Source organism: Limanda limanda, chromosome 2 (genome assembly GCF_963576545.1).
Source record: "Limanda limanda chromosome 2, fLimLim1.1, whole genome shotgun sequence".
Taxonomy (NCBI): domain Eukaryota; kingdom Metazoa; phylum Chordata; class Actinopteri; order Pleuronectiformes; family Pleuronectidae; genus Limanda; species Limanda limanda.
Genome location: NC_083637.1, coordinates 775,408 through 803,053, shown reverse-complemented (window position 1 = coordinate 803,053; position 27,646 = coordinate 775,408). Strand labels below are relative to the sequence as shown.

The 27,646-nt window shown below is 49.0% G+C and overlaps 1 protein-coding gene across 1 annotated transcript; it reads right to left on the bottom strand.

The window, feature by feature from the left end:
- On the bottom strand, positions 1-26,993 carry LOC133028593 (son of sevenless homolog 1-like). Its single transcript, XM_061095620.1, is given in 23 exon segments — positions 1-828; positions 831-1,254; positions 2,838-2,959; positions 5,069-5,342; positions 5,698-5,814; positions 5,903-6,075; positions 6,156-6,273; positions 6,697-6,859; positions 6,963-7,082; positions 8,661-8,883; positions 9,048-9,151; positions 9,477-9,593; positions 9,845-9,926; positions 10,337-10,998; positions 12,898-13,025; positions 13,358-13,456; positions 13,670-13,780; positions 15,335-15,478; positions 15,558-15,767; positions 15,867-16,031; positions 16,149-16,280; positions 21,974-22,099; positions 26,228-26,993. Coding segments are annotated over 23 exon segments (3,984 nt in total). The 5' UTR covers positions 26,315-26,993; the 3' UTR covers positions 1-745.
- Positions 26,994-27,646: the final 653 nt, after the last annotated feature.

Below are 27,646 nucleotides of genomic sequence, written 5' to 3'. Positions count from 1 at the left end.
TTGTGTCGTCATAGAAACACGTTTATTCCCTTGTTTTTAAGAAGCATCATCACGTTACATTATCAGAACCACTTCAGTACCTTTGTGGTCCTGATCCAGTACCTGACGGATCCTGAACCACCAACGCCTAAAACTATGTCCAAGTGGGTCTGGAGGACCACATTACCCACAATCCTCTCTTCACGAGTCTGCTCAACAAAGGTCCCATCAGGTCTCATCAGGTCTCAACAGGTCCCATGAGGTGCCAACAGGTCCCATCAAGTCTCAACAGGTCCCATCAGTTCCCATCAGGTGCCAACAGGTCCCATCAGCTCCCATCAGGTCCCATCAGGTCTCAACAGGTCCCATCAGGTCCCATCAAATCCCAACAGGTCCCATCAAGTCTCAACAGGTCCCATCGGGTCCCATCAGGTCCCATCAGCTCCCATCAGGTCCCATCAGGTCCCAACAGGTCTCAACAGGTCCCATCAGGTCCCATCGGGTCCCATCAGGTCCCATCAGGTCCCATCAGGTCTCAGCTCACAGGCAAGAAACAGAAATGAACTTCTGACCACAGACGAATGTTCATCTAATGTTCTCCAAACGTTCTCTGACGTTCTGCAGGAGGCCACAATCATGTTGTTTTTCAGAATAAGAGCACATGATCTTGTATTTTGTCTCAGTTTGGACTGGATCAGAGTCCTGATTGGTCGAACAGGTGTGTTGAGATCCATTTTCTACTCTGATCCAATCAGCTGTAGTGTTACTAACAGAGCTCCGCCCCCACCCAGGTTGTCCAACACCTTCCGCCCACTTGTCCCATCACAGTGCAGGGGGGGTGTCCAGCAAGGGGGCGTGGCTCAGAGACTCCCTCTTGTAAGTCTTGGGGGGGAGTTTGGGGACACTGTGTCGGGGGGGTATTGGGGGTCCATCCAGGGGTACGAGGGGTGGGGAGGGGAGAGGCATCTTCCTGCAGGCAGGAGTCGGGCTGGGGGTGATGGGGGGGGGCGAGGAGGCGGTGGGGATGGAAGTGATGGAGGGGGAGGAGGTGGTGGTGGAGGGGAAGAAGGCCTGAGGCAGCAGGTCACAGCGAGGGCGACCCTGCGGGGGGGGGAGCAGGTGGAGAGGAGAACTCAGGGGCTCCCGAGGAGGCAGCGAGGGGGGGCTGTCGGGGGGGGAGGACGATGACAACGATGATGAGTAACGAGGGGGGAGGAGCTTACATGTGGGCTGACGAGGGGGGACGGCGGGGGGGCTGTCCAGCTTCGACATCATCTGGAGGATGGAGGGGAGGGAGGGGGGGGGGGGGGGAGACAGTTGGTCAGTGTGGAGGAAACTGATCAATAAATCTGATCAGAGATCAATTTATTAATAAGTCACATGACCCTTTTATTTACAGATGATGATCAGCTGATTTTATTTTCATCTGACGTCTTTAACTTGTCTGAGTAACACGTCTCTAACTCGTCTCTAACTCAGGTCACGTCTGAGTCTCTAACACGTCTCTAACACGTCTGAGTATATAACACGTCTCTAACACGTCTGAGTCTCTAACACGTCTCTAACATGTCTGAGTCTCTAACACGTCCCGTTTCTAACACGTCTTGTCTCTAACACGTCTCTAACACGTCCCGTCTCTAACACGTCTCTAACACGTCTGAGTCTCTAACACGTATCTAACACGTCTGAGTATATAACACGTCTCTAACACGTCTCTAACACGAATGAGTCTCTAACACGTATCTAACACGTCTGAGTATATAACACGTCTCTAACACGTCTGAGTATATAACATGTCTCTAACACGTCTCTAACACGTCTGAGTATCTAACACGTATCTAACACATCTCTAACACGTCTGAGTCTCTAACGTGTCTCTAACACGTCTGAGTCTCTAATACGTCTCTAACACGTCTGAGTCTCTAACGTGTCTCTAACACGTCTGAGTCTCTAACACGTCTGAGTCTCTAACATGTCTGAGTCTCTAACACGTCTGAGTCTCTAACACGTCTGAGTATCTAACACGTATCTAACACATCTCTAACACGTCTGAGTCTCTAACACGTCTCGTCTCCAACACGTCTGAGTCTCTAACGTGTCTCTAACACGTCTGAGTCTCTAACACGTCTGAGTCTCTAACACGTCTGAGTATCTAACACGTATCTAACACGTCTGAGTCTCTAACACGTCTGAGTCTCTAACGTGTCTCTAACACATCGGAGTCTCTAACATGTCTGAGTCTCTAACACGTCTGAGTCTCTAACACGTCTGAGTCTCTAACACGTCTGAGTCTCTAACGTGTCTCTAGCACGTCTGAGTCTCTAACACGTCTGAGTCTCTAACACGTCTGAGTATCTAACACGTATCTAACACGTCTGAGTCTCTAACACGTCTGAGTCTCTAACGTGTCTCTAACACGTCTGAGTCTCTAACACGTCTGAGTCTCTAACACGTCTGAGTATCTAACACGTATCTAACACGTCGGAGTCTCTAACATGTCTGAGTCTCTAACACGTCTGAGTTTCTAACACGTCCCGTCTCTAACACGTCTGAGTCTCTAACACGTCTCTAACACGTCTCGTCTCCAACACGTCTGAGTCTCTAACACGTCTGAGTCTCTAACGTGGATACAAGTCACATAGTTCTTATGTCTCTTAGTCAGATGGATCAGGATCAGCGGTTCATCACTAGAACAGACGTGTGTAGCTTCTGTATGAAAGTCCCAGAACTCGTGTAAACTCAGACTGGGAGGAAACAACAGAGTCTGTAAACCTAGTCAACGTGTGCAGAGCTGCAGTCGGGTGAAGAAAAGAGACACAGGTGTGGACAGTGCAGGGTCTGGACACACGGCCAGGTACCTTGGAGGGGGAGGACTCAGCAGGGGCCGACTCCGGTCGTCTTCGCGGTGGAACAGGAGGAGGAACAGGAGCGTCTTCTGAGCCCCGACTGAAACTCACCATGGAGGAGACAGAGGACGACCCTGAGACCAGAGGACACACAGAGACAAACACTGTCATGACCGACCACAGTGAACCTGTAGCGTCCACCTGTTCCTAATATTCTGACCCTCAGGTGAATGCTAGGAAAAGCTGGACCCGCCTTCAGCTGATTGGTTCACAGAACAGATGGTGATCGAACAGCGGATGGAGACAAACCTGTGGAAGGATGTGTGAGATGCACTGATCAGATCTGATCCATAATCTGATCTAATGTCCACAGACGGGTGAGTCAACAGACGGGTGAGTCAACAGACGGGTGAGTCAACAGACGGGTGAGTCAACAGACGGGTGAGTCGTCAGGTGAGTCAACAGACGGGTGAGTCAACAGACGGGTGAGTCGTCAGGTGAGTCAACAGACGGGTGAGTCGTCAGGTGAGTCAACAGACGGGTGAGTCGTCAGGTGAGTCAACAGACGGGTGAGTCAACAGACGGGTGAGTCAACAGTCAGGTGAGTCAACAGACGGGTGAGTCGAGTCAACAGACGGGTGAGTCAACAGACGGGTGAGTCAACAGACGGGTGAGTCAACAGACAGGTGAGTCGTCAGGTGAGTCAACAGACGGGTGAGTCAACAGACGGGTGAGTCAACAGACGGGTGAGTCGTCAGGTGAGTCAACAGTCAGGTGAGTCAACAGACGGGTGAGTCAACAGATGGGTGAGTCGTCAGGTGAGTCAACAGACGGGTGAGTCGTCAGGTGAGTCAACAGTCAGGTGAGTCAACAGACGGGTGAGTCGAGTCAACAGACGGGTGAGTCAACAGACGGGTGAGTCAACAGTCAGGTGAGTCAACAGACGGGTGAGTCGTCAGGTGAGTCGTCAGGTGAGTCGTCAGGTGAGTCAACAGACGGGTGAGTCGAGTCAACAGACGGGTGAGTCGAGTCAACAAATGGGTGAGTCGAGTCAACAGACGGGTGAGTCAACAGACGGGTGAGTCAACAGACGGGTGAGTCGAGTCAACAGACGGGTGAGTCGTCAGGTGAGTCGTCAGGTGAGTCAACAGTCAGGTGAGTCAACAGACGGGTGAGTCAAAAGACGGGTGAGTCAACAGACGGGTGAGTCGTCAGGTGAGTCAACAGACGGGTGAGTCGAGTCAACAGACGGGTGAGTCGAGTCAACAGACGGATGAGTCGTCAGACGGGTGAGTCAACAGACGGGTGAGTCGTCAGGTGAGTCAACAGACGGGTGAGTCGTCAGGTGAGTCAACAGACGGGTGAGTTGTCAGGTGAGTCAACAGACGGGTGAGTCAACAGACGGGTGAGTCGAGTCAACAGACGGTCGAGTCGAGTCAACAAATGGGTGAGTCGAGTCAACAGACGGGTGAGTCGTCAGGTGAGTCAACAGACGGGTGAGTCGTCAGGTGAGTCAACAGACGGGTGAGTCGAGTCAACAGACGGGTGAGTCGTCAGACGGGTGAGTCGTCATGTGAGTCAACAGACGGGTGAGTCGTCAGACGGGTGAGTCGTCAGGTGAGTCGTCAGACGGGTGAGTCGTCAGACGGGTGAGTCGTCAGACGGGTGAGTCGTCAGACGGGTGAGTCGTCAGACGGGTGAGTCGTCAGACGGGTGAGTCGTCAGACGGGGGAGAGGTGGATACACGTGATGGACATGTAGAGAGTCAGGAGGGTGAGTCGTCAGGTGAGTCAACAGACGGGTGAGTCGAGTCAACAGACGGGTGAGTCGTCAGACGGGTGAGTCGTCATGTGAGTCAACAGACGGGTGAGTCGTCAGACGGGTGAGTCGTCAGGTGAGTCGTCAGACGGGTGAGTCGTCAGACGGGTGAGTCGTCAGACGGGTGAGTCGTCAGACGGGTGAGTCGTCAGACGGGTGAGTCGTCAGACGGGTGAGTCGTCAGACGGGGGAGAGGTGGATACACGTGATGGACATGTAGAGTCAGGAGGGTCATACTAACGTGGACCGTGAGGAAGAGAGAACACAGCAAAGATACTGTCGCAGTCTGTGAAGAGAAAAACACCGTGAGGAGGGGAGACCACACACACCCCCCCCATGCACGCACGCACACACACACCCCCCCCCACGCACACGCACGCACACACACTCGTCAACTCTGTGATTGGTCAGTGGGCGGGTCTTACTGGAGTGGAAGGGGCTGCTGGGACCCTGCGGCGAATCAAAGACACTTCCTACGTCAGTGGAGCTGGAGGCGGCGGAGGCAGGGGGCGGGGTCAGGGGGGTGCGGGGGGAGTTGGGGGCGGACACCGCGACCCCCTCGGCCTCGGAGTCCGGGATGCGGCTGTAGCTGATCTTCCGGGGCTCGTTCTGCAGCGGGGTCGGGTGGCGCATGGTGCCGGGTCTGGCGGACGTGGGCCGGATCCCAGGAGACTTCAGAGGACACGTGTACTTCTTCACCTGGAGACACAAGGTGTCCACACGAGTCACTGATGCTCTCAGATTCATGCACACAGGTTCTACTGATCTGGTCTGGATTAATCCCTGATTTACTGAGATCCACACAAACACCAGAAGGATCCAGATTCATGATCCTGAACCGCTTCAGCAGGTTATTATATGTATATTATTCTACATGTGAGTGATTAGAAAAGAGCAGAGTCTCTTGTTGACCGAGTGATGTGGAGTCATCGAGGTAAAAGTTTGAAATAATCGTGATATTGATTTGAAGTCATTTCACTCAGCCCTGTTTGGTATGAATTATTTCAGATTACACATATCCATTGAAAGGTGATGTCACTGTGGACATACTTACAAACCGAGGTAGGGATCGGGCGTTTCGAGGTTCGATCTCCAGAGATGTGTTGAACAGATGATCAGCAAAGTCCTTCTCTGACATGTCCTCCATTGGGTTCAGGTTCTCGAAAAACTTCTGCTCCAAAACACAGAAAGAACCGAGCTTAGAACTCCACCTCAGAGATGAGCGTGACAGAACCTGGCGCTGAGGTCATCAGACGGACCCTGGTGTCGCTCTCCACCCTCAGACAGTACGGCTGGTTCTGGTACTGTTGGATCTCTCCGGTGATTTCAGCCACTTTCCGTCTCTTACTGAAGTTGATCAGATCTTTGCCGTGACGTCGCAGGAAGTCGGGGTTTCCCTCCTCCGTCTTCAGGATGTTGGTCAAGTAGATTCCTGTCGGACACACAGTCATTATCTCACCTTCCACCATCTTGTTTGACTCGATTGAGACGTGACAGAGTGTTGGATCGTACCAAAGAAGGGGACACAGGGGGGGTTGATCGAGCGCAGTTTGGCTAAATATTTCTTGTAGTGATCTTCACTCAGCTCGTGAGCTTCCTCAAGGATTTTCCTCTGTCGACTCGGAATTTGCTAAAAAAACAAAAGAAAACAAACTTTTCATCGATGGTGTTTGATTCTGTGAAACTGCAGCGAATCAGGCGTCAGAGACGTTTTCTCTATTTGATGAATTATATTACAAATGTTTTCTGTTCTGATGAAGCTGCAGTTTCACCTGTTATCCACTTTACATTCTAACCTGACTTTGAGTTTGGAAATGGACACTTGTCCCTGGCAGGAGACGGGTGAGTCAGTCTCAGACCCACGGAGACCATCACAACTCCAACATTCACTGGATTATTTATCAGAGTGAATTCTCAAACAGCCGATCTTCAAGTAATAAAACAACAAACGATGCCAAAAATTGCAGATCGAACCTCATGGACATAAACACATAATCTGAACACAAGACACCGAAGGGACCAGAACAACCTTCACCTCCTGATCTCTAGTTACCTCGAAGGTGTGGTCCAGTCTGTAGACCGGCGAGGAGTTCATGGCGCTGACGACCTCCAGAACCCCGTTAAAGTTGTTGAGTTCCTGGAAAACTTGCAGGATCTCGATGACTCGAGAAACGACAGCCACTCGCTCCTCTAGGTTCTCTGTCTCCACAATGCACCTGCAGAGAGAACACACATCAGCCCACTGCTGCAGGACAGGAGCGGTACTACAAGGGTGGGGTTCTTTGGGTGTGCGACACGACAGGTGGGTGGAGGTCATACTTTTCAAACCAAAGGGTGAGGTTGGTCGTGTGTCGGATCATCCGCAGCAGGTTTGGAGAGTGAATCTCTTTATCCTCTTTGGTCCAGACGCTGCCGACCAGCTCCGACGGCTGCACCGCCCTGCAGGAGGTGAGACGGGGGTGAGACGGGTGTGAGACAGGTCAGGTGGGTGTGAGTCAGGTCAGGTGGGTGTGAGACAGGTCAGGTGGGTGCGAGTCAGGTCAGGTGGGTGTGAGACAGGTCAGGTGGGTGTGAGTCAGGTCAGGTGGGTGTGAGTCAGGTCAGGTGGGTGTGAGTCAGGTCAGGTGGGTGTGAGTCAGGTCAGGTGGGTGTGAGTCAGGTCACGCGGGTGTGAGACAGGTCAGGTGGGTGTGAGTCAGGTCACGCGGGTGTGAGACAGGTCAGGTGGGTGTGAGTCAGGTCACGCGGGTGTGAGACAGGTCAGGTGGGTGTGAGTCAGGTCACGCGGGTGTGAGTCAGGTCACGCGGGTGTGAGACAGGTCAGGTGGGTGTGAGACAGGTCAGGTGGGTGTGAGTCAGGTCAGGTGGGTGTGAGACAGGTCAGGTGGGTGTGAGACAGGTCAGGTGGGTGTGAGTCAGGTCAGGTGGGTGTGAGTCAGGTCACGTGGGTGTGAGTCAGGTCACGTGGGTGTGAGTCAGGTCACGTGGGTGTGAGTCAGGTCACGTGGGTCTGAGACAGGTCAGGTGGGTGTGAGTCAGGTCAGGTGGGTGTGAGACAGGTCACGCGGGTGTGAGTCAGGTCAGGTGGGTGTGAGTCAGGTCACGTGGGTGTGAGTCAGGTCAGGTGGGTGTGAGTCAGGTCAGGTGGGTGTGAGACAGGTCAGGTGGGTGTGAGTCAGGTCACGCTGGTGTGAGACAGGTCAGGTGGGTGTGAGACAGGTCACGTGGGTGTGAGACAGGTCACGTGGGTGTGAGTCAGGTCACGTGGGTGTGAGACAGGTCACGTGGGTGTGAGTCAGGTCACGTGGGTGTGAGACAGGTCAGGTGGGTGTGAGTCAGGTCACGTGGGTGTGAGACAGGTCAGGTGGGTGTGAGTCAGGTCAGGTGGGTGTGAGACAGGTCACGTGGGTGTGAGTCAGGTCAGGTGGGTGTGAGACAGGTCAGGTGGGTGTGAGACAGGTCAGGTTGGTGTGAGTCAGGTCACGTGGGTGTGAGACAGGTCAGGTGGGTGTGAGTCAGGTCAGGTGGGTGTGAGTCAGGTCAGGTGGGTGTGAGTCAGGTCAGGTGGGTGTGAGACAGGTCACGCGGGTGTGAGACAGGTCAGGTGGGTGTGAGTCAGGTCAGGTGGGTGTGAGTCAGGTCAGGTGGGTGTGAGTCAGGTCAGGTGGGTGTGAGTCAGGTCACGTGGGTGTGAGACAGGTCACATGGGTGTGAGACAGGTCACGCGGGTGTGAGACAGGTCAGGTGGGTGTGAGACAGGTCAGGTGGGTGTGAGTCAGGTCAGGTGGGTGTGAGTCAGGTCAGGTGGGTGTGAGTCAGGTCACGTGGGTGTGAGACAGGTCACATGGGTGTGAGACAGGTCACGCGGGTGTGAGACAGGTCAGGTGGGTGTGAGACAGGTCAGGTGGGTGTGAGTCAGGTCAGGTGGGTGTGAGTCAGGTCAGGTGGGTGTGAGACAGGTCAGGTGGGTGTGAGACAGGTCAGGTGGGTGTGAGACAGGTCACGTGGGTGTGTTACCTGTAGAATTCGGACTCGAGCAGAGTGAGCTGTCGGGCGATCTCGATGGGATGCAGCGTCATAAGGTCGAACTGCTCGCTGTTTCCTGGTTTACAGAGGTGCCACTCGATTGGAGGAGGCGAGCTCTGGAAGGTGATGCTGTGACTGGGAACGCTCACCTGAACCTGCTTCTTCCTCTGGATGATCTTAGTGATCGACTCCACCCACTTCCTCATCGCCTTACCTGAAACACATGAAGGTCGTGATTATGAGGTCACAGTGACATCATTCACTGTGAACGGATCAATGTTCTTCAGCTGCTGTGAGAAGAACCAGATCATAGGATCTACGACCTTCAACATGCGGTGTTCTACAGTGATCAGAAATCAGAGCGTCATGTGCACAGACCTCTGACGGAGGCGATGAAGTCCTCCAGTCGTCTCAACAAGTAAGAATCTCTCTCAAAGTCATAGAAGTGATGCTCCACCCAGTGACGACACACATTCAGGACTCTGCAGGAGGAGGAAGAGGAAGAGGAGGATTAGGCCTGAGGAGAACGTGCTGTCTAACCACGAGGACACGTAGGGAACCGGCTGCGGCGTGAACGTTACTTAATCTTTGACCGATCTTTGTAAAGGACTCGCTGCTGCCCAAATCTTTACGTGGGTATTGCAATCATCAAATCAAAGTGCGGAGAATCTCAGGAGTTTAGTCTGAAAGCAGCCTAACGGACTTGATCAGATGTCAGAGTTCAAGGGTCAGACTGGGATCAGGGTTGAAGGATCAGATCCTGGGTCTTGCAGACAGGTCTCTGCTCATTGGACTGCAGTTCTCTACCTGAGCTGGACCGGTTGAACAAACTCTTTGCGGAAGCGTTTGACTTCGGCGCTGAGCGGCTGCTCGCCTCCCTCCATGTGATCCGTCTCGCTGGGTCGCGGCTCCGGGATCTCAAACCTTAATCAGGAGGCAAAAACCACACATTAAGAAACTGACAGGAAACGTCCTGGGTTTGTATTTCAACTCACTGATTTTCCTGACATGTTTTCTATGTGTTACACAAACTCAGACTTTTCAGTGATCATGTGACACCTCACACCTGTTAACAGTCCAACGTGTGAGGACTACATCAGTCGTGACTTTCTTCTTCTCCATTAGAACATTTGGTTTTTGTGTAATGTGAAAAGCGGTCGGACAGGTGCGCTCACCTCTCCATGAGCAGGTCCAGCAGCTCCTGAGGTTTACAGAACGACCGGTAGGTGGTCAGAAATGTTCGGACAAAGTTTGGATCTGAGGGAGGAAACAGAGACAGGAAGCAGACCAACGATCATTAAATACTGTGCATGATCCACACAGAGCAGTTCTAAACAACTTATACCATCTGAACCAGGCACACGGCAAAAACACGGAGGGATAGTTCACCCAAAAATGAAAATGGGAAGTGGTCACCATTGACTTGAATTGTTTTCAAACTCCAGGTGAGTAGATGAGGGAATATATTAATTGGGTGAACTATCCCTTTAATTCAAATAACTTTTACCTGCCGACGTGTTCAGAGTGATTGGACCTACGATCTGACATATTACCCAGAATCCCTAGATCCCCCCGCAGAGTCACTTTCAGAATACTAGATTGTCACATATGAATCATCAGACATCAGGAAGCAACAATCAATCAGCGGCAGTGATGTCATGCCTCACCTGCGTACATGTGGAAGGTGAGCCTCTCGATGAGCTTCAGCACCGTCCCTGCTTTGACGATGGGGATTCCGGACTTGGACTGGACGTTCTCTTCAAACACAACGTTCTCCTCCGAGTCTGGCTCGGCGAATCGGTACACCTCTGCCCCCGGCAGCCTCATCTGCTCCTCCTTCTCCTCCTGCAGCATGGCGGAGTCCAGCATGCGCTCCAGCGTGCTGCGGTACTGCAGCGAGATCAGCGCCGCCATCCAGCCGTTCTTCTCCTCCGCAGACTTGGCTGCAAACACAACACTGTTCCCATCTTTCAGGATTATCTCAAAGGCGTGCCGGTACTCGCCCTCCTTGTCGTCCTTGTCATTGATCTGGACTTTGCGCATGAAGAATTTCTCTTTGAGCCGATACTCGGCCGTGGAGCCGGCCCCGGGAAGCCGTGGAGGGCCGTGGTTAGACTTGCAGCAGATCATCAGGCCGTCAAAGAGGAAGATGTGGCGCTCGTGTTTGGCGCCCACACGGGTCAGCGTGCCTTCCATGATGAACTCATTGCAGCACTGACCGATGTCCTTCCCCTCCCAGCCATCAATGTTCTTCTGGATCTCGTTCATCTTCTTGATGGCCAGGTGCTTCCCCTTCATCTGATGGCTGTAGAAACGACACGCTGACTCGCTGCACGCCACAGAAGAAGAAGAAGAAGAAGAAGAAGAAGAAGAAGACACAGTTACTTAGTGTTTCCTTTTAGGGGATCTGATGTGTTAGTGCTAAGACCTAATCCTGGACTCATCTGGTTCTGTTTTACTTTGATTTAAAGGTACAGTTCATTGGTTCCACCACAGCCTTCTACATCAGAATTGTGAGTAACACCCCTAATGGTCAAACCTGCAAACTGCACCTGAAGATTTAGGCTTTAAATAGAGGGAATGATTATTTCTGCTGTTAGTCGGATTCATGCAGCACTCTGCTGATGAACTATTCCTCTTTGTCGTCATTGGGTTGTTTTCTACATGTTCATCACGTGACGGCTGGGTGAGTTCTGATTGGACGACGAGTGCAGGGTTGGTACAAACCAGCGAGGCTGCTATGACGGATGCACGCTCCAACAAGAATGAGGTCACAGCAGGAAGAAACAGGTGGACTGTTAAATACAGTGACATCATCATTATCATCACTGTGACATCACCATCACAACCTCAGGGTGTCACACAGAAGCTTTTCAAAATAAAATATCTAAATATCCCAAAAGTCAAATTAAAAAGCATCTCAGTGAAAAACATTAAAGATTAATATTAAACCAATAATCACATCTTCACTTGAACATGTGCACAGACGTGGTGAAACACGACATGAACAGCGATGCATTTCCAACTCATCATTGATCGTATCTAACGTTCAGTAATAACAAATCAGAGTTCAGTTAATAACAAACATCAAACATGTCTGTACCTTTAAGAGTCATGTGCTGCAGCTCAGGTAAATCTCCGCAGTGACACGAGACGTTCACGTGTTAACCGCTTTAAAGCAGAAGTGAACATGAGTCCGTCTGTTAGCAGGTTAGCATGCTAGCACGTCAAAACAGGATGAAATCTCGACTGTCCGAATGTCCCTGAACGCAGCCAATCTGACAGAGATGGTGCGGTGTAAGGAAGTAAACAGACGAGGACGGGCGGAGCAGACGAGGACGGGTGGAGCAGAGGACGGGTGGACCAGATGAGGACGGGTGGAGCCGATGAGGACGGGTGGAGCCGATGAGGACGGGTGGAGCAGAGGACGGGTGGAGCAGTCTGAGGAGTGACGGAGCGCTGGTTTTCTCTGAGCCAGTTCAGACCAGTCGCTGTTTCAGCTGCTGCTCGATAATCAGTTTACTGATAAACCCCTGAGGTATGTGAGCGAGTTTCACAACCAGAGAGAGAGAGGGAGAGAGAGGGAGGGAGAGAGAGAGAGAGAGACTGCCCCACCTACTACACCCAACCACTGCCCCACCAACCACCAGCACAGCAGCTATCTCCAAGCTACTGCCCAAACAGCTCTCCCTCACCACTGCTCCCACCTGACTCTCTCTCTCTCTCTCCAGCTGCATTCATTCGTCTCCACTCAGCTCAACATAAATGAAGCAAAGAAAGCGAAGTCTAATATCCACCTGCAATCCTCCACCCATCAGTTTCTTTCCTCTCTTCCTCCTTCTGTCTCTTCTCTTCCTCCTTTTCCTCCTGTCGTCTTCTTCTTCTTCTTCTTCTTATCCTCCTCTTCCTGTATTCTTCTCTCTTCTTCTATTCGTCGTCCTCACAATATTTAAGTATAAACTTTACTGACAAACAGCAGCAGTCGTCTCAGTTCTTTTCTAACAGAACAATGAGCAGCCAAGCAGCTCCGCCCAGATGGTGACACTACTTCCTGTTCACTCACACACACACACACAATCCAACCTGTGACCCTAACGAACCCCCCTTCCTCTCCTCCCCATCTATTTTAGTACAGAGAGGATGGGAGGAGTCCAACACGCTGGGCTGTGTGTGTGTGTACAGTGTTTGTCGTTGTGTATACTGTGTGTGTGTGCGTGTGTGTCGCTACCTGAGCCTCCGCTTAGCGAGGCTCCTGGAGCAGATCCTCTCCATGCTGCTCTGCAGGTTCAGTAGAGCAGTGATGGCCTGCTTCACACACTCTTTATCCTCCTCATCCTCACTCTTCTCCTCCAGTTGCTATGGGAACATATCAACTGAACTTAAATATTTACATCAAAAACATCATGTACACAACATCTTGTACGTTCTTATTGAAGAGAATCACAAAGCTATAAGAGAAACCAGCACAGAACTACAGACAGGACCTACATCAGATTTACCAGGGCCAAGTAAAGACCAGAACCACCAGAGCTGATCTCAAGGACCAGGAGGACAGAAGCGGTTCAGGTGTAGTTTGGGTGTACTTACAGCTGTAAGTACAGGTGTGTGTACAGGTGTGTGTACAGGTGTGTGTACAGGTGTGTGTACAGGTGTGTGTACAGGTGTGTGTACAGGTGTGGTGGTCTCACCTTGAGGATGTCGAACAGGTGCAGACAGTGGTAAACAGGTGTGAGCAGCAGTCTGGGCAGAACATACTGAACAGCTTCTTTAAAACCTTCACAGATGGACTGGAGGGAGAGAGGGAGGGAGAGGTGGGGAGAGAGAGAATCTTCATCATCATCTTCATCACTGTGTAAAATCTGTCACGTTCTGACTAATAAAGTTTTTGGATGTCACCTAAAACTACAATTCCCATGAGCTTTAGCTTTAGCTGCTGTGGAGGAGCCTCTTTAAAAGAATCATTAACCTGCTCTGATGTCAGCGTCAGGGGCGGGGCTTACCTGCAGGTGGAAGGCAGCTCCAGGTTTGGACACCTGACCGAGGAAGTGTTCATGGAAACCAGAACGGAGGATGTCCTGAGCGTACGTCTCATAGGGGTCAAAGGCCAACTCCTGTCAATCAAATCCCACATCAGACAGAAGCAAACACATTGGTACAGGTGTATCAGGTACAGGTGTACCAGGTACAGGTGTACTAGGTACAGGTGTATCAGGTACAGGTGGACCAGGTACAGGTGTACTAGGTACAGGTGTATCAGGTACAGGTGGACCAGGTACAGGTGTACTAGGTACAGGTGTACCAGGTACAGGTGTATCAGGTACAGGTGTATCAGGTACAGCTGGACTAGGTACAGGTGTATCAGGTACAGGTGTATCAGGTACAGGGGTATCAGGTACAGGTGGACCAGGTACAGGTGTATCAGGTACAGGTGTATCAGGTACAGGTGTATCAGGTACAGGTGTATCAGGTACAGGGGTATCAGGTACAGGGGTATCAGGTACAGGTGGACCAGGTACAGGTGGACCAGGTACAGGTGTATCAGGTACAGGTGTATCAGGTACAGGTGTATCAGGTACAGGTGGACCAGGTACAGGTGTATCAGGTACAGGTGTATCAGGTACAGGAGTATCAGGTACAGGTGTATCAGGTACAGGTGTATCAGGTACAGGTGTATCAGGTACAGGTGTATCAGGTACAGGTGTACCAGGTACAGGTGTATCAGGTACAGGTGTACTAGGTACAGGTGTATCAGGTACAGCTGGACTAGGTACAGGTGTATCAGGTACAGGTGTACTAGGTACAGGTGTATCAGGTACAGGTGTACCAGGTACAGGTGGACCAGGTACAGGTGTATCAGGTACAGGTGTATCAGGTACAGGTGTATCAGGTACAGGTGTATCAGGTACAGGTGTATCAGGTACAGGTGTATCAGGTACAGGTTCATCAGCAACACCTGTACCAGGTACAGAGGTGTACCAGGTACACAGGTGTATCAGGTACAGGTGTATCAGGTACAGGTGTATCAGGTACAGGTGTACCAGGTACAGAGGTGTACCAGGTACAGGTGGACCAGGTACAGGTGTATCAGGTACAGGTGTATCAGGTACAGGTGTACTAGGTACAGGTGTATCAGGTACAGGTGTATCAGGTACAGGTGTACCAGGTACAGAGGTGTACCAGGTACAGGTGGACTAGGTACAGGTGTATCAGGTACAGGTTCATCAGCTACACCTGTACCAGGTACAGAGGTGTATCAGGTACAGGTGTACCAGGTACAGGTGTACCAGGTACAGGTGTATCAGGTACAGGTGCATCAGGTACAGGTGTATCAGATACAGGTGTATCAGCTACACCTGTACCTGGTACACCTCTGTACCAGGTACAGGTGTACCAGGTACAGGTGTACCAGGTACAGGTGTATCAGGTATAGGAGTGTCAGGTACCGGTGTACCAGGTACAGGTGTACCAGGTACAGGTGTATCAGGTACAGGTGTATCAGGTACAGGTGTACCAGGTACAGGTGTACCAGGTACAGGTGTATCAGGTACAGGTGTACCAGGTACAGAGGTGTACCAGGTACAGGTGTACCAGGTACAGGTGTACCAGGTACAGGTGTATCAGGTACAGGTGTACCAGGTACAGGTGCATCAGATACAGGTACAGACCTCAGCCAGGTCCTCGAAGCAACTTCCCACCAGAGGATGAGGACTTCCATCATCCGTCATCTCCACTGTGTCTTCAATCAAACCCAACAGCTTCACCGTCACCTCATGGATATCCACGATGCGACTGAAGATACTGTCCACATCCTGACAGAGACAGATCAGACGGATCAATGAGTGGGACCAGTGGACAGAGGATCAATGAGTGGGACCAGCTGATACGTACGTGTGGAGAGAACAGCATGGGGCTGGAGGTGAACGGTTCTCTGAACACCTTGATCAGAAGGTTCAGGTGCCTCAGGTACTGACGGCCGTCGGACATGAAGCTCCTCACCAGCTCATAGTAACTCTGCTCCTCATTGGCTGACGGCTCCTCGTCCATCAGAGGGAAACCACTGATGTCCTCCTCGTCCTGGTGGAACATGTCCATCAAAACCTGCAACACAGGTGGGACAGACGGGTGAGACGGGTGAGACACAGGGACAGGTGAGAGAGGAATCTGGGTATTAGATTGTGTGTGTAGGTGAGTGTGTACCTTGTCTGCACACATGGCCACAGTGATGTCCTGCTGTGAGATCTCGTAGTGTCGAATGTTCCTCACGTAGTTTCCTGCCAGTTTCAGGATGTCAGCTGAGATGTACTCCAACACCGCCACCATGTATACTGACACCTGGTGGTCAATCTTATAGCCCAGCACCTCCTGACAGCAAGGCATCATGGGAAACACGGTCAGCACAGTGTGAACGTGTGTGTGTGTGTGTGTGTGTGTGTGTGTGTGTGTGTGTGTGTGTGTGTGTGTGTGTGTGTGTGTGTGTACCTTGAGCAGTGGGTGGATCTTGTCGACAGGAAGAGCCAGTGGATTCCTCCTCTTCCTCTTCTCGATGGCGGCCTGAGCGTCAGCGATCGCCCACTTATCGATCGGGTGAGGAAAGCTCTTCTGAACACGCTCCTGGGGGGGGGCATATGTGTGAATGCTTGTGTGTGTCTGTATGTGTAAGTGTGATTGTGTGTGTCTGTATGTATAAGTGTGATGTGTGTGTCTGTATGTATAAGTGTGATTGTGTGTGTCTGTATGTGTAAGTGTGATTGTGTGTGTCTGTATGTGTGATTGTGTGTGTCTGTATGTGTGCTTCTGTATGTGTGCTTGTGTGCGTCTGTATTTGTGCTTGTGTGTGTCTGTATGTATAAGTTTGATTGTGTCTGTCTGTATGTATAAGTGTGATTGTGTGTGTCTGTAAGTGTGATGTGTGTGTCTGTATGTATAAGTGTGATTGTGTGTGTCTGTAAGTGTGATGTGTGTGTCTGTATGTATAAGTGTGATTGTGTGTGTCTGTAAGTGTGATTGTGTGTGTCTGTATGTATAAGTGTGATTGTGTGTGTCTGTATGTATAAGTGTGATTGTGTGTGTCTGTAAGTGTGATTGTGTGAGTCTGTATGTATAAGTGTGATTGTGTGTGTCTGTATGTATAAGTGTGATTGTGTGTGTCTGTATGTATAAGTGTGATTGTGTGTGTCTGTATGTATAAGTGTGATTGTGTGTGTCTGTATGTATAAGTGTGATTGTGTGGATCTGTATGTATAAGTGTGATTGTGTGTGTCTGTAAGTGTGATTGTGTGCGTCTGTATGTATAAGTGTGATTGTGTGCGTCTGTATGTATAAGTGTGATTGTGTGTGTCTGTAAGTGTGATTGTGTGTGTCTGTATGTATAAGTTTGATTGTGTGTGTCTGTATGTATAAGTGTGATTGTGTGTGTCTGTATGTATAAGTGTGATTGTGTGTGTCTGTAAGTGTGATTGTGTGCGTCTGTATGTATAAGTGTGATTGTGTGTGTCTGTATAAGTGGATTGTGTGTCTGCATGTATAAGTGTGATTGTGTGTGTCTGTAAGTGTGATTGTGTGAGTCTGTATGTATAAGTGTGATTGTGTGTGTCTGTATGTATAAGTGTGATTGTGTGGATCTGTATGTATAAGTGTGATTGTGTGTGTCTGTATGTATAAGTGTGATTGTGTGTGTCTGTATGTATAAGTGTGATTGTGTGTGTCTGTATAAGTGAATTGTGTGTCTGTACGTATAAGTGGATTGTGTGTCTGTATGTATAAGTGTGATTGTGTGTGTCTGTAAGTGTGATTATGTGTGTCTGTATGTATAAGTGTGATGTGTGTGTCTGTATGTATAAGTGTGCTTGTGTGTGTCTGTATGTGTGATTGTGTGTGTCTGTATGTGTGCTTCTGTATGTGTGATTGTGTGTGTCTGTAAGTGTGATTATGTGTGTCTGTATGTATAAGTGTGATGTGTGTGTCTGTATGTATAAGTGTGATGTGTGTGTCTGTATGTATAAGTGTGCTTGTGTGTGTCTGTATGTGTGATTGTGTGTGTCTGTATGTGTGCTTCTGTATGTGTGCTTGTGTGCGTCTGTATGTGTGCTTGTGTGTGTCTGTATGTGTGATTGTGTGTGTCTGTATGTATAAGTTTGATTGTGTGTGTCTGTATGTATAAGTGTGATTGTGTGTGTCTGTAAGTGTGATGTGTGTGTCTGTATGTATAAGAGTGATTGTGTCTGTATGTATAAGTGTGATTGTGTGTGTCTGTATGTATAAGTGTGATTGTGTGTGTCTGTATGTATAAGTCTGATTGTGTGTGTCTGTATGTATAAGTGTGATTGTGTGTGTCTGTAAGTGTGATTGTGTGAGTCTGTATGTATAAGTGTGATTGTGTGTGTCTGTATGTATAAGTGTGATTGTGTGTGTCTGTATGTATAAGTGTGATTGTGTGTGTCTGCATGTATAAGTGTGATTGTGTGTGTCTGTAAGTGTGATTGTATGTGTCTGTATGTATAAGTGTGATTGTGTGTGTCTGTATAAGTGGATTGTGTGTCTGTATAAGTGTGATTGTGTGTGTCTGTAAGTGTGATTGTGTGTGTCTGTATGTATAAGTGTGATGTGTGTGTCTGTATGTATAAGTGTGATTGTGTGTGTCTGTATGTGTGATTGTGTGTGTCTGGATGTGTGCTTCTGTATGTGTGCTTGTGTGCGTCTGTATGTGTGATTGTGTGTGTCTGTATGTGTGCTTCTGTATGTGTGCTTGTGTGTGTCTGTAAGTGTGATTGTGTGTGTCTGTATGTATAAGTGTGATGTGTGTGTCTGTATGTATAAGTGTGATGTGTGTGTCTGTATGTCTGATTGTGTGTGTCTGCATGTGTGCTTCTGTATGTTTGCTTGTGTGCGTCTGTATGTGTGCTTGTGTGTGTCTGTATGTGTGATTGTGTGTGTCTGTATGCATAAGTTTGATTGTGTGTGTCTGTATGTATAAGTGTGATTGTGTGTGTCTGTAAGTGTGATGTGTGTGTCTGTATGTATAAGTGTGATTGTGTGTGTCTGTATGTATAAGTGTGATTGTGTGTGTCTGTAAGTGTGATTGTGTGTGTCTGTAAGTGTGATTGTGTGTGTCTGTATGTATAAGTGTGATTGTGTGTGTCTGTATGTATAAGTGTGATTGTGTGTGTCTGTAAGTGTGATGTGTGTGTCTGTATGTATAAGTGTAATTGTGTGTGTCTGTAAGTGTGATTGTGTGTGTCTGTATGTATAAGTGTGATTGTGTCTGTATGTATAAGTGTGATTGTGTGTGTCTGTATGTATAAGTGTGATTGTGTGTGTCTGTATGTATAAGTGTGATTGTGTGTGTCTGTATGTATAAGTGTGATTGTGTGTGTCTGTATGTATAAGTGTGATTGTGTGTGTCTGTAAGTGTGATTGTGTGTGTCTGTATGTATAAGTGTGATTGTGTGTGTCTGTATAAGTGGATTGTGTGTCTGTATGTATAAGTGTGATTGTGTGTGTCTGTAAGTGTGATTGTGTGTGTCTGTATGTATAAGTGTGATTGTGTGTGTCTGTATGTATAAGTGTGATTGTGTGTGTCTGTATGTATAAGTGTGATTGTGTGTGTCTGTATGTATAAGTGTGATTGTGTGTGTCTGTATGTATAAGTGTGATTGTGTGTGTCTGTAAGTGTGATTGTGTGTGTTTGTATGTATAAGTGTGATTGTGTGTTTCTGTATAAGTGGATTGTGTGTCTGTATGTATAAGTGTGATTGTGTGTGTCTGTAAGTGTGAATATGTGTGTCTGTATGTATAAGTGTGATGTGTGTGTCTTTATGTATAAGTGTGATTGTGTGTGTCTGTATGTGTGATTGTGTGTGTCTGTATGTGTGCTTCTGTATGTGTGCTTGTGTGCGTCTGTATGTGTGATTGTGTGTGTCTGTATGTGTGCTTCTGTATGTGTGCTTGTGTGCGTCTGTATGTGTGCTTGTGTGTGTCTGTATGTGTGATTGTGTGTGTCTGTATGTATAAGTGTGATTGTGTGGATCTGTATGTATAAGTGTGATTGTGTGTGTCTGTATGTATAAGTGTGATTGTGTGTGTCTGTATGTATAAGTGTGATTGTGTGTGTCTGTATAAGTGGATTGTGTGTCTGTACGTATAAGTGGATTGTGTGTCTGTATGTATAAGTGTGATTGTGTGTGTCTGTATGTGTGATTGTGTGTGTCTGTATGTGTGCTTCTGTATGTGTGCTTGTGTGCGTCTGTATGTGTGCTTGTGTGTGTCTGTATGTGTGATTGTGTGTGTCTGTATGTATAAGTGTGATTGTGTGGATCTGTATGTATAAGTGTGATTGTGTGTGTCTGTATGTATAAGTGTGATTGTGTGTGTCTGTATGTATAAGTGTGATTGTGTGTGTCTGTATAAGTGGATTGTGTGTCTGTACGTATAAGTGGATTGTGTGTCTGTATGTATAAGTGTGATGTGTGTGTCTGTATGTATAAGTGTGCTTGTGTGTGTCTGTATGTGTGATTGTGTGTGTCTGTATGTGTGCTTCTGTATGTGTGATTGTGTGTGTCTGTATGTGTGCTTCTGTATGTGTGCTTGTGTGCGTCTGTATGTGTGCTTGTGTGTGTCTGTATGTGTGATTGTGTGTGTCTGTATGTATAAGTTTGATTGTGTGTGTCTGTATGTATAAGTGTGATTGTGTGTGTCTGTAAGTGTGATGTGTGTGTCTGTATGTATAAGTGTGATTGTGTGTCTGTATGTATAAGTGTGATTGTGTGTGTCTGTAAGTGTGATGTGTGTGTCTGTATGTATAAGTGTGATTGTGTGTCTGTATGTATAAGTGTGATTGTGTGTGTCTGTAAGTGTGATGTGTGTGTCTGTATGTATAAGTGTAATTGTTTGTGTCTGTAAGTGTGATTGTGTGTGTCTGTATTTATAAGTGTGATTGTGTGTATCTGTATGTGTGATTGTGTGTGTCTGTATGTATAAGTGTGATTGTGTGTGTCTGTATGTATAAGTGTGATTGTGTGTGTCTGTAAGTGTGATTGTGTGTGTCTGTATGTATAAGTTTGATTGTGTGTGTCTGTATGTATAAGTGTGATTGTGTGTGTCTGTATGTATAAGTGTGATTGTGAGTGTCTGTATGTGTGATTGTGTGTGTCTGTATGTATAAGTGTGATTTTGTGTCTGTATGTATAAATGTGATTGTGTGTGTCTGTATGTATAGGTGTGATTGTGTGTGTCTGTAAGTGTGATTGTGTGTGTCTGTATGTACAAGTGTGATTGTGTTTCTGTATGTATAAGTGTGATTGTGTGTGTTTGTATGTGTGATTGTGTGTGTCTGTTTGTATAAGTGTGATTGTGTGTGTCTGTAAGTGTGATTGTGTGTGTCTGTATGTGTGCTTGTGTGTGTCTGTATGTGTAAGTGTGCTTGTGTGTGTCTGTATGTGTGATTGTGTGTGTCTGTATGTGTGCTTCTGTATGTGTGCTTGTGTGTGTATGTGTAAGTGTGCTTGTGTGTGTCTGTATGTGTGCTTGTGTGTGTCTGTAAGTGTGCTTGTGTGTGTCTGTATGTGTGCTTGTGTGTGTCTGTATGTGTAAGTGTGCTTGTGTCTGTATGTGTAAGTGTGCTTGTGTGTGTCTGTATGTGTGCTTGTGTGTGTCTGTAAGTGTGCTTGTGTGTGTCTGTATGTATAAGTGTGATTGTGTTTCTGTATGTATAAGTGTGATTGTGTGTGTCTGTATGTGTGATTGTGTGTGTCTGTATGTATAAGTGTGATTGTGTGTGTCTGTATGTATAAGTGTGATTGTGTGTGTCTGTATGTGTGCTTGTGTGTGTCTGTATGTGTGCTTGTGTGTGTCTGTATGTGTAAGTGTGCTTGTGTGTGTCTGTATGTGTGATTGTGTGTGTCTGTATGTGTGCTTCTGTATGTGTGTCTGTATGTGTGCTTGTGTCTGTATGTGTAAGTGTGCTTGTGTGTGTCTGTATGTGTGCTTGTGTGTGTCTGTAAGTGTGCTTGTGTGTGTCTGTATGTGTGCTTGTGTGTGTCTGTATGTGTAAGTGTGCTTGTGTCTGTATGTGTAAGTGTGCTTGTGTGTGTCTGTAGGTGTGCTTGTGTGTGTCTGTAAGTGTGCTTGTGTGTGTCTGTATGTGTGCTTGTGTGTGTCTGTAAGTTTGCTTGTGTGTGTCTGTAAGTGTGCTTGTGTGTGTCTGTAAGTGTGCTTGTGTGTGTCTGTATGTGTAAGTGTGTGTCTGTATGTGTGCTTGTGTGTGTCTGTATGTGTGCGTGTGTGTGTCTGTATGTGTGTTGTGTCACCTCCACATCCTGAACACTTCGTGGTTGAGCCTGACACAACATGCTGAGCAGCAGCAGGATCAGCTCCTCGATGTACTGCAGCGCCTCCTGCTGGGACCCCAAGGTAGGGTGCACCTGCTTCAGTACCTGCAACACACACAGACACACACACACAGACACACACACACACAGACACATTTACAGTGGGCATTAAAAACTGTCCTTTTGTGACTTACAACTCTGTGTGTGTGTGTGTGTGTGTCTGTGTGTGTGTGTGTCATGTTGTGTTGACCTGCATCAACAGACTGACTTCATTACCTGAAGCTGTGTCTTTATCTGCCAGTCTCCTACACACACACAACAGACACACACACAGTCTCCTACACACACGACAGGCACACACAGTCTCCTACACACACACAACAGACACACACACAGTCTCCTACACACACTACAGACACACAGTCTCCTACACACACACAACAGACACACACACAGTCTCCTACACACACACAGTCTCCTACACACACACAGTCTCCTACACACTACAGACACACAGTATCCTACACACACAGTCTCCTACACACTACAGACACACAATCTCCTACACACACACACAACAGACACACACAGTCTCCTACACACACGACAGGCACACACAGTCTCCTACACACACACAACAGACACACACACAGTCTCCTACACACACACAACAGACACACACACAGTCTCCTACACACACTACAGACACACAGTATCCTACACACACAGTCTCCTACACACTACAGACACACAGTCTCCTACACACACACAACAGACACACACAGTCTCCTACACACTACAGACACACAGTATCCTACACACACAGTCTCCTACACACTACAGACACACAATCTCCTACACACACACAACAGACACACACGACAGGCACTAACAGTCTCCTACACACACACAACAGACACACACACAGTCTCCTACACACACTACAGACACACAGTCTCCTACACACACACAACAGACACACACACAGTCTCCTACACACACACAGTCTCCTACACACTACAGACACACAGTATCCTACACACACAGTCTCCTACACACTACAGACACACAATCTCCTACACGCACACAACAGACACACACAGTCTCCTACACACACGACAGGCACACACAGTCTCCTACACACACACAACAGACACACACACAGTCTCCTACACACACACTACAGACACACAGTCTCCTACACACACACAACAGACACACACACAGTCTCCTACACACACACAGTCTCCTACACACTACAGACACACAGTATCCTACACACACAGTCTCCTACACACTACAGACACACAATCTCCTACACACACACAACAGACACACACAGTCTCCTACACACACGACAGGCACTAACAGTCTCCTACACACACACAACAGACACACACACAGTGTCCTACACACACTACAGACACACAGTCTCCTACACACACAGTCTCCTACACACACACAACAGACACACACACAGTCTCCTACACACACACTACAGACACACAGTCTCCTACACACACACAACAGACACACACACAGTCTCCTACACACACACAGTCTCCTACACACTACAGACACACAGTATCCTACACACACAGTCTCCTACACACTACAGACACACAGTCTCCTACACACACACAACAGACACACACAGTCTCCTACAGACACACAGTCTCCTACACACACACGACAGGCACACACAGTCTCCTACACACAACAGACACACACAGTCTCCTACAGACACACAGTCTCCTACACACACACGACAGACACACACAGTCTCCTACACACGACAGGCACACACAGTCTCCTACAGACACACAGTATCCTACACACACAGTCTCCTACACACTACAGACACACAATCTCCTACACACACACAACAGACACACACAGTCTCCTACACACACGACAGGCACTAACAGTCTCCTACACACACACAACAGACACACACACAGTCTCCTACACACACTACAGACACACAGTCTCCTACACACACACAACAGACACACACACAGTCTCCTACACACACACAGTCTCCTACACACTACAGACACACAGTATCCTACACACACAGTCTCCTACACACTACAGACACACAGTCTCCTACACACACACAACAGACACACACAGTCTCCTAAACACGACAGGCACACAGTCTCCTACAGACACACAGTATCCTACACACACAACAGACACACACAGTCTCCTACACACACTAAAGGCACACACAGTCTCCTACACACACTACAGACACACAGTCTCCTACACAGACAACAGACACACACACAGTCTCCTACACACACAACAGACATACACACAGTATCCTACACACACAACAGACACACACACAGTCTCCTACACTCACTACAGACAAACACAGTCTCCTACACACACAACAGACACTAACACAGTCTCCTACTGACACAACAGACACACACACACAGTCTCCTACACACACTACAGACACACACAGTCTCCTACACACACTGCAGACACACAGTTTCCTACAGACACACACAGTCTCCTCCAGACACGTGTGTGTGAGGGTTGTATCAGGTGTGTTTTTTGTGTGTCTGAGGTGTGTGTGTTGTATGTCCGGTGTGTGTGTGTGTGTTGTACGTCAGGTGTGTGTTGTGTGGTGTGTTGTGTGCTGTGTCTGTGGTGTATGTCAGGTGTGTATTGTGTGGTGTGTGTCAGGTTTGTGTGTTGTGTGTCAGGTTTGTGTGTTGTGTGACAGGTGTGTATGTTGTGTGTCAGCTGTGTGTGTATTGTGTCAGGTGTGTGTTGTGTGGTGTGTTGTGTGCTGCGTCTGTGGTGTATGTCAGGTGTGTGTTGTGTGTCAGCTGTGTGTGTGTTGTGTCAGGTGTGTATGTTGTATGTCAGCTGTGTGTGTGTTGTGTCAGGTGTGTGTTGTGTGTCAGCTGTGTGTGTGTTGTGTCAGGTGTGTATGTTGTATGTCAGCTGTGTGTGTGTTGTGTCAGGTGTGTATGTTGTATGTCAGCTGTGTGTGTGTTGTGTCAGGTGTGTGTTGTGTGTCAGCTGTGTGTGTGTTGTGTCAGGTGTGTATGTTGTATGTCAGCTGTGTGTGTGTTGTGTCAGGTGTGTGTTGTGTGTCAGCTGTGTGTGTGTTGTGTCAGGTGTGTATGTTGTGGGTCGGCTGTGTGTGTGTTGTGTCAGGTGTGTATGTTGTGTGTCAGCTGTGTGTGTGTTGTGTCAGGTGTGTATGTTGTGGGTCGGCTGTGTGTGTGTTGTGTCAGGTGTGTATGTTGTGTGTCAGCTGTGTGTGTGTTGTGTGAAAGGTGGGTGTGTTGTGTGTCAGCTGTGTGTGTGTTGTGTCAGGTGTGTATGTTGTGTGTCAGCTGTGTGTGTGTTGTGTGTCAGGTGTGTGAGTTGTGTGTCAGCTGTGTGTGTATTGTGTCAGGTGTGTATGTTGTGTGTCAGCTGTGTGTGTGTTGTGTCAGGTGTGTATGTTGTGTGTCAGCTGTGTGTGTGTTGTGTCAGGTGTGTATGTTGTGTGTCAGCTGTGTGTGTGTGTGTTGTGTGACAGGTGTGTGTGTGTTGTGTGTCAGCTGTGTGTGTTGTGTGTCAGCTGTGTGTGTGTTGTCAGGTGTGTATGTTGTGTGTCAGCTGTGTGTGTGTTGTGTCAGGTGTGTGTGTTGTGTGTCAGCTGTGTGTGTGTTGTCAGGTGTGTATGTTGTGTGTCAGCTGTGTGTGTGTTGTGTGACAGGTGTGTGTGTTGTGTGTCAGCTGTGTGTGTGTTGTGTCAGGTGTGTATGTTGTGTGTCAGCTGTGTGTGTGTTGTGTCAGGTGTGTGTGTTGTGTTTCAGCTGTGTGTGTGTTGTTTCTGTGGTGTATGTCAGGTGTGTGTGTGTTGTTTCTGTGGTGTGTGTCAGCTGTGTGTGTGTGTTGTGTGTCAGCTGTGTGTTGTGTGTCAGCTGTGTGTTGTGTTGTGTCAGGTGTGTGTGTTGTGTGTCAGCTGTGTGTGTGTTGTGTCAGGTGTGTGTGTTGTGTGTCAGCTGTGTGTGTGTGTTGTGTGTCAGCTGTGTGTGTTGTGTGTCAGCTGTGTGTGTGTGTTGTGTGTCAGCTGTGTGTGTGTTGTGTCAGGTGTGTGTGTTGTGTGTCAGCTGTGTGTGTGTTGTTTCTGTGGTGTATGTCAGGTGTGTGTGTGTTGTTTCTGTGTTGTGTGTCAGCTGTGTGTGTTGTGTGTCAGCTGTGTGTTGTGTGTACCTTCTCCAGTGAAGGGACCAGCAGGCCTCTCCATTTCGGAGAGTTCTCCTCGTTGAAGAAGTCGTACTGCAGCTGAGCCGCCTGCATGTCTGCTGCGTGTGTCTGCGTGTGTGTGTGCGGGGTGTGCGGGGTCTGACCGGACCGACACGCACGGCTCACCGGTTCACATGAACGCAGTGCGGGTCTGTGCGGGTCTGTGCGGGTCCACCAGGAAGAGCTGAGCCGGGCCGGTCCTCCAGAGCAGCTGCCGGCTCTGCGACCATCGTCCGCCGCTGTGCGCAGAGCTGTCTGCGGCCAGATGTTCCGCAGCTGGCGGCTAGCTCCGCGGCTAGCAGCTAGCAGGGGGGGCAGCTAGCAGAGGGAACAGCTACCGGATCACAGCATGGTGCTCGTTCACATCCACGGTACCAGGCGTGACGCTGCTGAGCTACTCGTTAGCCTGTTAGCATGTAGCCCGGCTGCTAACGCTCGCAGCGGTTAGCGCCCGGACGGATCCATCCGGAGTGTGTCTGCGAGCGGACACACGGGCAGGACCACCCGGGGTGTCGGTGCGGATCCGCGGCTGCTCCGCGCTGCCCGCCCCGCTGCTCACAGTCCACCGGACGGACCGAGGGTTCGGGGCAGAGACCCGGATCCGGCTCCTCCTCAGCGGGCCGCGGGGGCTCCGTCCCCCGGCCTGTGTCAGCAGCAGCGCCGGGCCCGGCTCCTCCAGGCGGGCAGTCACCGAGCTACAGCCGGTCACGGTGCGTTGCGGTCGGTTGTTGTGACTCCGGTACCGTTGTCTGTGGAGCTGCTGCGCGTGCGCAGTGTGCGGGTCCTGACGTACACAGGCAGTGCTCGTGAGTGGGCGTGGCTTCATGACAGTCAGCGTGGCACAGTTTGGTCTGCTGCCCCCGGCGGCGATGGGCGGTACTGCGGCCTGTGACGTCTGTGAAGCATCTGATTGGTTAACTGAGCAGCCAATCGTGTTCAGCAGAACTTACCCTGCCGTGATGCATGATGGTCCTAACACAGCTCCGCCAGAGGAATGTGTTCCTTAAGTGATGAAGACAAGGATTCCACTGTGATGAAGAGGAGCTTCCAACAGAATCAAATCAAAGTCACAGTTTAAACAGTTTATTCTTGTTTGTTTACAGCTGATCAATAAAAAGTAAATCTGTGTTTGAACTCAAATAGAACGAGTGCGACTCTGCTTCAGCTGCATTCAGGACCTCAAACACTTCAATCAGCAGCAAACATCAAGCCATGTTTACAGCGTGTTCACAGCACGTACAGTTACACCACACCCACTGTAACACACGTCATGTGACCACCTGGAGAGAAACGTGTAGCGAGCTGCTGGTTTCACCTCCGACGATAAGACCATCGATACCCGAGCACAGGCGTGACCCAAGGTTATTAAAGTTCAAACTCTCGACT